Raw genomic sequence first — 12,575 nt, 5'->3', positions numbered from 1 at the left:
GCAGGTGCTAAACAAAACAAAAGAACAGCTGTCACTTTCCCATTAGAACATCATATTACCTGGATGGGCATCTGCATTCTCTTTCTCTAGCAGAAAACAGTTTGTTTTGAATCGTGAAGTCAATAAAAAGATTCAGTATAGAAAAATAAATTAAAAAAAAAAAACCCATAACAAAATTCAAAGCCCCGTTGTAAGTATTCAGAAGTGGGAGTGATGGGATAAAACTGGTGACTAAGAAAGTGAGCTGACTAGGGAGGAACTTTAAAAGGAAAGGGGGAAAAGGGGGGAACCAGACAGGATGGAATCTATGCCCCCCCGCCAAAGCTTAATGAAAATTAGCCAGATACATGTGCAGTACCATTAATAGCAACAGTAACATTTCATATACTGTTTTTTATTTTAAAAATACAGTTGTGGGGGGTGGCTAGGTGGCGCAGTGAGTAAAGTGCTGCCCCAGAGTCAGGAGGACCTGAGTTCTGTTCCGGCCTCAGACACTTAACATCCACACAAAAAAACTAGCCGTGTAACCTTGGGCAAGTTACTTAACCCCAATTGCCCTCCAAAAGGCAAAAAAAAAAAAAAATACAGTTGTGCAAGAAAGTTTTCAAGTTTCAGGCCAGAGAAACCTATGACAGCAAATACAATTCCCTTCCTTCACAAAATGACATAACTTACTGTTGATTTTATTGATGGTCCCTTGTATTTCTGCTTGCGTCAGCAGTTCTTCATACGCATCTCTTTCCTCTTCAGAAATAAAGCTATTCTGAAAAACAATATCTTCACTGATTCCCAAGGTAAAGCAAATATGTTTTAGGGATCCAGGTATTTAAGGTAACATTTTCTAAATGTATCACTGAATCTCATCATGCCAAATAGATAAATAATGGATATAGAATCAAAATTTGGTTTTGTTACTGTTCAGTTTTTAAAAAAAAAAACACATTTACATTTGTTGTTCAGTCATTTCCTACTCTTCATGAGCCCATTGGTGTCTTCTTGGCAAAGATGCAAGAGTGCTTGGCCATTTCCTCAATTACAGCACAACTTGGAGAGAAAGTTCTACTGTGAGTCCCTTGATGATAGGGACTTTTTTGCCTAGCACATCTGCTCGACTGATGATGCAAAAGTGGGACATTTAAGTTCTAACTTATTTCATCATCCCAGAGATACAGACTATGCTTATTTGTACAAGATTCAAATTTTTATCATCTAGATGAATGTATACCAGAGCAAACTAGATATAGGAGACGTGATTGTGAACAATGCTGGTTCCAGGAATACAGAATAAACCCAGGATAAAAGGTTTCAGCCCATGTGGTGGGGGTGAGGGGGTATGGAATGAAGGAAAATTAAGATTATTTTCATAGTGCTGCATGATTTTGACACAATACACATAACTTCATATTGAATAACTTTAAGGGAAAATATAGCTAGAATCAATATTTTCTCAATTGACAACATGAGGATTCCATGAAAGAAGAGGTGGGAAATGATTCTAGGTCTTTCAAAGTGAAGGCTATCTATCCTTTATATTTTAACTCATATCCTTTAGTCCTTTTCTTGTGAACTTCAGTGGAAATATAATTTCCTCAGGCATTTTATGAGTTTGAATTCTATTCCTTCATCTCACTACACACTTTCAAATCCTTTTTTCTGTACCTTGACTTGTTACTGAAAATCAATACTAAGTAATGCCTCAAATGTCCCCTTATTAGTGACTTTTTTCAATTGACAACCCTACTATATTTCTAATACATATGAACACAGTTAACTATACTTTGAATTTACTCAATATCTAATGAAGTACCTTCAGTTTTGCGCTCTCTTCTTTTCTTTTCTTGGCTTCCCAAAGTTCCTTTTGATAATCCTCTGCGAGACTATCATCCACAGAAGTTAAAACTGCATTTGGATTCCTCAGAGTTATAATGGTCTGCTCTGCGATTCCCTTCTCAATGGCTTCATTAATTGCGATGACTGCAGCATGCACTGAACATGAGAGAGGAATAGAAGGCACATATTTGTGTGTGTGTGTGTGTACTTATCAACAAAAGCAAATAACAGAAATGGTTTAATATGAAAAGTCTACCCTGTTTTACCTTAAATATTACCCGGATAAAAAGATGCAAGAACTATGTTGCTTTCAACATGTTTTTACTGGTGATATTGCTTCTATGGCTGTTTGTTTTTAAGAACCAAAACTATCAGGACATTTGATGTTTTCCTAGACACTTATGCTTAATCTCATTCTGATCATAAATGTAAAATATACTTAGTGGCAAAATAATAATTTGCTTCCTATATAATCTCAGTGATAAGGGGCGGCCAGGTGGCTCAGCGAGTAAGAGCACTGGCTCCAGTGTTGGGATGACCTGGAGACTGAATCCCAGGCTCAGACATTCAGCACCACACCCAGAAATAACTGGCCATGTAACCTTGAGCAAGTTACTTAACCCCGATTGCTTTAAAAAATAATAATAATAATCTCAGTGATGTAAAGGAGGACAATTGAGGTTCTGCCTAGTTTTTTGATGCTATTCAGTAGTTTCCAGTCAAGTTCAACTCTTCATGACCACATTTGGGGTTTTCATGGCAAAGATACTAGAGTGGTTTACCATTTCCTTCTCCAACACATTTTATAGATGAGGAAACTGAGGCAAACAGGATTAAGTGACTTGCCCAGGGTCACACAGCTAATAAATGTCTGAGGCCAGATTTGAACTCAGGAATATGGATCTTGCTGACTCCAAGCATGGCATTCTATCCACTGTGCCACCTAGCTGCCCTCTGAAGCAAATAATTTATAATTTATATAGAAACTGCTTCTTAATTCTAGGATTCTTTTAACTCAGGACAATAATTTATAGTGGTCTTAAAAATGATGTAGGTAGGCTATTGGAAAGATAAGTCATAATAAAGCAGTTTCTGAGGCCATTCAAATAGTACTTATTATTGGAAGGTGTTTACTGTTTTGCAGGGAGGCTATCAGATGTTTTACCACTTCTTCACAACTCTAGAAGTTGTAAAAGTAAGAGAAAGAGAAGACAGTATCTGAACATAGCATATCTCTTTTCAGTTCCCTGCATACACTCACTGACTTCATCAGTTCCTTCACTCTCAACTCTCCTTTAACGTATACTCTAAGAATTCTATTCCTTGGGCTTAAGATTTCCAGGTGCTTCATCAACACTTATATACAATGAATCTATTGATTACCTCTCTTGTTCTGGATATTAGACTTAAGACCTATATAAATTTTTTTGATGCCCAAATCACATCAATGACCCATATTCCTCTTGTAACCAATTAAAACGCCTTTTCATGTACTGTCCACAGGGGTTCTGAAACATTTGTGTGTTATAAATTTGTTAGTCTAATGATACCAAGGGATGCCTTCTCAGCGGCTAGGTGACGCAGTGAATAGAGCACTGACGCTGGAGTCAGGAGAACCTGAGTTCAAATCAGGCCTCAGACATTTAACACTTACTAGCCATGTGACTTTGGGTAAGTCACTTAACCCCAATACCCCTGGCTTTTCCCCTCAAAGAAAAAAAGCTATTAAATGCCCTCCCCAAAAGCTTAGAATTAGAAAAGAAAGTAATCATCTTGAAATATAGTTATCAAGACATTTTTAAAAAACAAGTTCACAGACCTCAGGTTAAGAAATACTGCTTTAGGGGAGGCTAGGTGGCGCAGTGAGTAAAGCGCTGGCCCCAGAGTCAAGAGGACCTGAGTTCAGTTCCGGCCTCAGACACAACACCCACACAAAAAACTAGCCCTGTAACCTCGGGCAAGTTACTTAACCCCAATTGCCCTTCAAAAGGCAAAAAGAAAAAAAAAAAAGAAATACTGCTCTAGACATTTCTCTCTCACCTTATACTGATACTTAAAAAAAAAATCTAAGTGCCATGTTTCAGATTTAGCCCTGCTAAATTTCATCTTGATAGATTAAGCTGTTGAGGTCTTTTTGGAGCCTCATGCTGTTACCCAACATATCAACTCTCTCACCCAAATTCACATTCTAGCAAAATCCGTCCTCACTCATTGCTTCCACTATCTCACCTTTGATCTTATCTTTTAACATCTTAAAAACCTGGCTTTCATCTCCACTACTGAAACTGCTCTCTTCAAAGTCACAAAAGAGCATTTCTTTGTTAAATTCAGACTGTTTCTCAGACCTCTTTCATCAATTTCTCTGTAGTGTTTATCACCATGGACCCACCCTGGATTGTCATACCACGTCTGTCATGATTCATGATTTTTTTTTCTATTTCTTTAGTGACTCCTTCTTATTACGGTATCACCAAACACCTTTCTCTTCCTTCCCATAAACCCCAATCCTTCTGTCCAGAGCCCTCTCTCTCCTCTTAACTCTATATTCTCTCTCTTGTGACCTGTCAGTCACTGCTAAGTGCCTACCATGCACCAGACTCTGAGTTTGCAAAAAGGAGACAAAGGACAGTCCTTGCCTTCAAGAAGCTTACAATCTAATGGGAAACAATTATGTACAAGTAAGCTATAGAGAAGATGAACAGGAAATAACTAAGAGGGAAAAAACCATAATTAAGAGGGATTGGGAAAGGCTTCCTGTAGAAGATGAAACTTTTGGTGGAACTTGATGTAAGTCAGTAAACAAAGGCAAGGAAATGGGGCAGCTATGTGACACAGTGAACAGAGCACCAGCCCTGGAGTCAGGAGGACCTGAGTTCAAATCTAACCCTGACACTTAACACTTACTAGGTGTGTGACCTTGGGCAAGTCACTTAACCCCAATTGCCCTGCCTTCTCCCCTCCAACAAAAGACAAAAAACAAAACAAAACAAAGGCAAGGAAGGAGAAGAGTTGAGGCATGAGGGACAACCAGAGAAAATGTTCAGAGCCAAGAGATGAAGCATTTCCTTCATGGAACAGCAAAGAGTCTAGGGTGACTGCATTGAAGAATACGTGGTGGGGAGTAAGATAGAAGAAGACTGAGAAGGTGATGGTAGGAGAACACCTTTGAAAACCAAACAGAGGATTTTGTATTTGATTCTGGAGGCAAGAGGGAGACAGTGGACTTTTATTTAGTTGGAGGGTGACGTGGTCAGGACTGTGCTTTAGGAAAATCACTATCACTCTGGTGACTCTCAGATCTGCTTTTCTAAAGCTCTTTCCAGACCTCTCATCTTTTTTGTTTGTTTGTTTTGTTTTTGGAGGACGGGAATGAAAGGCAATTGGCATTAAGTAACTTGCCCAAGGTCACACAGCTAGTAAGTGTTAAGTATCGGAGGCCAGATTTTAACTCAGGTCCTCCTGACTCCAGGGCCCATGCTCTATTCACTGCACTACCTAGCCACCCCTAGACCTCTAATCTAATATGTCCAGCTATCATACATCTCAAAATAAATGTCCCATAGATATTTTAAGTCAAAATGTTCAAAACTGAACTCAAAATCTTTTCCTCAAGCCTTGCCCTCTTCCTAGCATCCCTATTACTGTCAAGGGAACTGCTATTTTGCTACTCGCTGAGCTGTCATCTTGAACTCCCCACTTCCTCTCACCCCCCCCATAACCAACTGATTATGAAAAACTGTCTATTCTATGTTCTTAACATCTCTTTTATATGCTCCCTTCTCTTCTCTGACACTGCCACCACAGTGGTACCACCTCTTATCACTTCATCTCATGTCTAGGTAACTGAAAAATCCAACTAGTGGGTCTTTCAGTCTCTGATTTCTCTCCACTCCAATCCTCTACTTAGCTATCAAAATAATTTTCGTATAAGAAGGTCTGCCTACAAAACCTCCTATTCAATAAGTTCCAACAATTACCTATTAACTCCAGGGTCAAATATAAAAATTTCTGTTTGGCTTTTACAGTGCTTGATAACCTTCCATCTTCCTACATTTCCAGTTGTATATATTAATCCTCTATATACTATGTGATCCAGGAACACTTCCTTTCTTAGCCATTCTTTGTATTCAATCTCCTGAATGAGCATTTTTACTGGCTGCCCCATGCCTGGAACAGTCTTTCTTCAAGTTTCAGCTGAAGTCTCACATTCTAAAAGAAGCCTTTCGTGGTCCTCCTAGCCTCAGTGACTTCCCTGAGACTATGGTCAATATATCCTGTATATGTCTTATATGCAAATAGTTGTTTTCTTGTAAACTACTTGAGAGTGGGAATTTTGTTTTGTTTGGGGTATTTTTTTTTTGTATCCCTAGCCCTCAGTGTCTGGCATATAGTAGTCACTTAATAAATGCTTGGTGATTAACTGCTAGTAATATCAGGGGTGTTGACATTTTAATAAATTATAGTCCCAGCAACTCATGTTTATGGCCTTTGGGTTAGTAAAACACTTTTCTCACGAGCACCAGGTGAGATAGGTAGAACAACTAATAGTATTTCACAGACAGGGAAACTGAGGTTCAGAGAAGCCAAATGGATGGTTTATGGTCACATAACAATAGTTATGTGTCATTCATGAGTCATGTCATTCATGAGACTTGACTACAGGTCTCCTGATGCCTTTATATCATGCTGACATTAACTCTTGAAGACCCACAGAAATCAATCTTATGTGGCAGAAGTTAAGACACATTTTAATTAAAACAGGAACTAGGGAAATATTTTGGGGACAGGAAAGGCATTTCTAATACTCTTCAAACCAAATCATGAGAGTGGCTTCCTGCTCTTAAGGACAGCCCTACATGCTTAATGCAGGGGTGGGGAAAAAAAAATCTTATTCACACAAACTGATGCCTTTGTTCAGTTAAACACATTTATCTCGGTTTGTTTTTTTTTTCAAATTTGTATGTGCATTAAAAACATTACAGGTGACTGGTTTTCTATATGAACTTTCACTTTTATTTAAATAAAAACCAAATTAATAAGGATCAAGATAAGTCTTAAACCAAGGGAAACTATAGCCTGGTAAGCTTACTTACATGCAGCTTCATCCACTGACAATTCATTGGCCAGAATGCCACCAATTTTGCTAAAAGATGGCATCTGTATTCCATACTTCTCAAGTTCCTTTGTCATGTTACTGATCTCTTCCTCTGTATGAAAAAAAGTGTGTGGGGGGGGAGAAGGAAATGTAGATCAGAGATTAAGATTTTCAAAGTTTTAATTCAAAGCAAGTATAAGCACATATAAAAGAAATTTAGGACTACAGCAGTGAAGGAACAGGATAGCGGGGACCCTGGGGAATCATTCTATTCTGATTTCTTCCTTTTTACAGGTAAGGAAATTCTTCACCTGAGAGAGGAAGTGACTAGCTTTTAAAGATCCCAGAGCTAAGCAGAGTTGGAACAAGAATTCAGGGATCCTTGATTCCTAGTCCAGTCATCTTTCTCTAACATGAAGCATCTTAGTAAGTAATTTGGGCAGTTTCTATGTGCTTTAAGGATAGAGCTCCCAATTGATTAGTCACAAGGAAGAAACTGAAATGTGGGGAGGGGAGCAATTGAGGAGGGGGAAGAAACCAGGTAGAAAGAAATCTCTATCAGGAAATTACTATTCTGGATTTTTTTTTTTTAATATGGAAGAAAAAAAATAGTGTAAATTTTACTTAAGTCCCCTTGTAATGCTTCATAGTAACATGGAGGTAAACCCCAGGTTCTTAAAGACTTTGTCAAAGAAACCGAAGCTTTAGCATGTTTTTCTAAGATGAAAATATAAGCCTAATAGCCTATCTATTATCAAAACCAGAATGGTTGGGTTTGGAGAGGATCATCACCATGTTAGTTGCAGGGTGATGTTTTTATCATATCAACTATCAATGATGAGTTACTAAGTTATGGAAGGGTTATGATTTTTACTAGTGGAGCATCCAATGATCATGAAATTAGATATCCTTGAAGCAGGGAAGTAATTAAGTAAATAGACTAGTACCTGTAAAGTCTACTTTGCCCAACAAATCCTGGATCTGTGGGGCTATTCCTAGTTTGAAGAGATATAAACTGAAAGATAAAAGACAAATTAATCAGAAATGTTATACCTGTTATCATAGATTACAGAGTTTTCTATCTTAAAAGGGTCTTAGACATCACTTTGTTTCAGATCTTAAATATATATATATATATATATATGAAGGCCGACAATGACCTCCATTCACCCCTGGTTATCTTGCTTCCCAGTTTGTTTCAAAATCCCTTTGATAAGCCAAGAAAACAATATGCACAATGACTACAAATAATCACCAAAAGATCATTATTTGCTTTGGCATAAATCATGTCATTTTAGTATATAGCAAAAGAGTTCTGAATTATCTTTCAAAAATAAAAATCAAACAGTCTAGAAGCACTTACTGAATCCTAAGTCTATTATTATTAGTTTGCATTTATTACACACATATAACTGACAATGTTAAGAAAAACATAAAACCACTTGGCAGAAAGAATGACCCCAGGATAAATTTAAAACATGATGAAGATACTAGATGATTCACAAGCCAACAATTACACTACATACTTTAACCCTAATTAATCTTACTTGTAGTTAACCTACTACTATCCATCTGTCCAAAGGAAATTAAGTATGGCCAACCATTTTCTACCAATTCTTCCTCAGATTGATTAAATGTTTTGTTTATGCTGTCCTTAGACCAATTTTTATAGCATCCCTACCCCCTTCATTACAAAATTCTTAATTTACTCATTCAAATAAATTTATCTTAGCTTGTGATTATTATACATAAGATCATTCTAACTAAAAACTCAAAGGGATACAATGAAATACATCATAGAGGAAGGAAGGAATATGATGAGTTGGAAATATTTTTGAGATTTATTATTTTCAGATGTGGAAAGATGGGGCCAATAGAGTCAAAATTCTTTCACTTTATAAAATACTTTACTAAAAGATTGCTTAAGATCACCACATTATTCATCCAAATCAATAAAATTAAGACCAACTTTTAAAATGTGAAACTAAACAATTGAGGTAAAGTCATACATAAAAATCTGTCGAAATTTTAATAGGGGGTGCGGGAAGGAAGAGAATAAGGAGTCATATATTGCCCACTATGGTCCAGCATTATGCCAAGCAGTTTTAAAAAATATTATCTCATTGAGATTCACAAAAATCCTGTGTATACATCCATACATACACAGTTATACTATATATGTGTATGTACACATAAACACATACACACACATATTTTGGTGCCTATGTATTCCTTCTTCTTTTCTTTAGTCAAGAATTAGAAAACCTCTTAAAGTGGTAATTTAAAAATTTTTTCCTACTTCATGCATTCTGAGACTCAGTTCAAAGAGAAACACATACACATGTACCTTTGTGCACAGATTTTTTAAAGTACATAGAATTATTCAGTTCACATGCCCCTCCCCCGATCTTTATGCCTCACTCTAAATATGAACTAAGCAACTTTTACCACACACAAATATTTAAATTTTCCATTCTTACATTCAAGAAGTTACTAGCTATATCTACTTATATGTCTTTGATGTTAGTAAAAATGTACATTATACTCACTTAAACAGTATTCTTGGTTTATACAACTACAATTACCACAAGGTGGTGCTGACAAGTTGTTTTTAATTGTTCGACATCTAAGCAGTCCTTACTTTTTAAACTCATTCAGAATCAATGAATCATACAGTATATTACCACTATAAGGGATTAAGAAGGATAGGGAGATATCATGTTTATTTCTGTATCTCTTCCATACCATGCTGGACTCATGGTAGTTAAATGTTTGTCAAAGAAGGACATTTATTCACATACAATTTCACTGAAAAACTGCATATTTTAATACACGTCCTCTGACTCATTTCAGTTTACATTATTTCTTTTAAACTTATGAAAGTTGAAGATTGAACTTTAAGTTCTTGGTAATACATAGGATTTTCACTCTTCAAATTCTTCATTGAACTCTCAAGAGAGGATAAATGTTTACTCAAAAGTCTTATTTGTTAAATGTTCCCAAGCAAAAACAATCCCCAATAGCTCCCCTTTCCCCTAAGCATTTTCATTCAAATGAAGCAATTCATTACCTGAAACCCTAAGCAAATCCACATTGAGTCTTTAAAAAAGACCCATGGCAGGGTAAAAAAAAAAGAATTTCTTAAAGCCTTTCAAGAATGAATTTATTAAGCACCTTTTAAAGTTGCATGCCTCACACGCAGGGCTGAGAGCATTCCAAAGGGAACTGATGAATTAATGGTATCTTTTTTTTTCCCCTCCACTGTACAAAAGAAGGAGCTATTGTCTAATAGTAGTCTCTTGATATACAAAGCTTTGCAGGCAACAAAGCCACATGCTTCTATGAGGCTGTAACTTGAATTGTATTTGTTACTATTTTTATGAATAGTAGCAATTCAACTCCAGGAAACCCTTCTTGTAAAAGGCCCCAACCTACAATAATTTTTTTTTAATTCCATTAGCACATGAATACAAAAAATGTATTGATGAAATGCAAACTTGACAAAGCAGGGTTTAGCTCTCACATAGATAGCACTTACATACAGGTACACCTTATTGTAAATAATAGTCTTGAGACCAAAAAATATCTGTCAGAGAATTTTTGTAAAGCAAACAAACAAAAAACCCAAACAAACACTTGCAAAGGGTAGTGTTAAGGGCATAAAATTTGGTCAGAAGAGCCAAATTTCAGCATTCTGTTTTAGCATTAAGTATAACTGTATCAGTCAATCTTTTTTGGTTTCAATAGTATTATGACACCACTGGACTCATCTCTAAGAATCATTCTAACTCTAAAATACAGTGATCCTGTATCTTAAATGGCACAGATGTAGTTGATAGATTCAGTTTCTGGGTTATTGGTTCAATTTTCACGTGGGCCAGTTTTATTCCAAGGCTTACAGACCCTAAATCTAGGCAACCATTTCCCAAAAGTATATCAAGGCTCTTACAAAAGAAATGGAGTCAAAAGACCCAGGTTTATTTCTTTTTAAAAAAATTAACTTATTTATTCTTAGTTTTCAACATTTACAAAGATGCAGGACAAAGTGAGAGGTCAATGCAGTGTGGACTTTGGGACCAATAGTTGGGAATGCGTTGGCCCCCAGGGCAAGAAGCCACTCAGAGCCTGGCACAGCCAGCACCATTTGGCAGCTTCAGCTCCTGACCTGCAGACTGTAGGGGGACCAAGCAACCAGTCTGAGGGGTAATCGCTCTTGCTTTAAAATGCTTGGATCTGGATTGCAGTCTAGGGTGGAGATCCTGGGGTTCATGACCAGCTTGCCAGAACGTGTGGAAGCCTCAAAGAGGGCATCCATCTAATACCTCCAGCAGCTGAGAAAACCCCAGCGTTTAGGACAAAAGCTCCCCTGTCTGGTGGCAGAGTCCTACTGTGGAAAAAAGCCCAGGAGTCAAGTGTCTGAGAGGCAACATGACCAGAGAAAGGAAACAAAGCAAACAGAAGAATCCAACATTAGACTCCCATTTTGGGGACAAAAAGGATCAAATAATGGAACAGGAGGAAGACAGTGAAGTCAGAACTCCTGCACCAAAAGCTTCAAAGGAAAATACTAGCTGGTTACAGGCCATAGAGGACCTTAAGAAGCAGATAAGAGTAGAGGAGGAAAAATTGGGAAGAGAAATGAGAATGATGCAAGAAAATTACAAAATAATAGTTAACAGCCTGACTGAGGAAAATAACACCTTAAAAAAACAGACTAACTCAATTGGCAAAAGAGGCTCAAAAAGGCAATGAGGACAGGAATGCCCTGAAAAGCCGAATTTGCCATATGGAAAGAGAATCTCAAAAGGTGAATGAGTTAAATCTTTCCCTCGGATTTAGATTGGAGCAAAGCTAATGACCTTAAGAGAAATCAAGATGATGTTAAATAGATCCAAACAAATGAAAGAATAGAAGGCAATGTGAAAAATCTCATGGGAAAAACCACTGACCTGGAAAATAGACCAGGAGAGATAATTTAAAAATTATTGGTCTACCTGAAAGCCATGATCAAGGAAAGAACCTAAAAATCATCCTCCAAGAAATTATCAAGGAAAATTGCCCTGATGTTCTAGAACCAGAAGGCAAAATAAATCCACGGATCACCTCCAGAAAAAGATCCCAAAAAGAAAACTCCTAGGAATATCATAGCCGGGTTCCAGAGTTCCCAGATCAAGGAGAGAATACTATGAGCAGCCAGGAAGAAACAATTTGAATATTGTGGAAACACAATCAGGATAACACAGGATCTGGCAGCTTCTACACTGAGGGATCGAAGGGCCTGGAATAAAATATTCCGAAGGGCAGAGAAGCTGGGATTAAACCCAAGAATCACCTACCCAACAAAACTGAGTATCATGTTTCAGGGGGAAATATGGTCATTCAGTGGAATAGAGGACTTTCAAGCATTCTTAATGGAAAAACCAGAGTAGAATAGAAAATTTGACATACAAATACAAGAAGCAAGGGAAGCTTGAGAAGGTAAACAGGGAAAAGAAATCATAAGGCACTGATGAAAGTTGAACTATTAACATTCCTACGTGGAAAAATGATCATTGTAACTGATGAAATTTTTCTCAGTATGAAAATAGATGAAGGGAATATATATATACACACACATATATATGTATACGTATATATATACACACACATA

General features: G+C 37.1%; 1 protein-coding gene across 1 annotated transcript in view; it reads right to left on the bottom strand.

Moving 5' to 3' along the window:
• Window positions 1-12,575, bottom strand: part of IQGAP2 (IQ motif containing GTPase activating protein 2) — a 369,993-nt gene that overhangs the window by 133,697 nt on the left and 223,721 nt on the right. Inside the window, exons 6-9 of the mRNA XM_069096257.1 lie at window positions 7,873-7,940; window positions 6,924-7,037; window positions 1,808-1,986; window positions 676-763 (exon numbers count right to left, since the gene is read on the bottom strand). Coding sequence (XP_068952358.1) covers window positions 676-763; window positions 1,808-1,986; window positions 6,924-7,037; window positions 7,873-7,940 — 449 coding nt within the window. The remainder of the gene's footprint in view (window positions 1-675; window positions 764-1,807; window positions 1,987-6,923; window positions 7,038-7,872; window positions 7,941-12,575) is intronic.

The sequence above is a fragment of the Petaurus breviceps genome, unplaced genomic scaffold (assembly GCF_028583685.1).
Source record: "Petaurus breviceps papuanus isolate PSGF00001 unplaced genomic scaffold, PetGlider_PUasm1.0 229, whole genome shotgun sequence".
Classification (NCBI taxonomy): Eukaryota; Metazoa; Chordata; class Mammalia; order Diprotodontia; family Petauridae; genus Petaurus; species Petaurus breviceps.
This window is presented reverse-complemented; position numbering and strand designations above follow the sequence as displayed.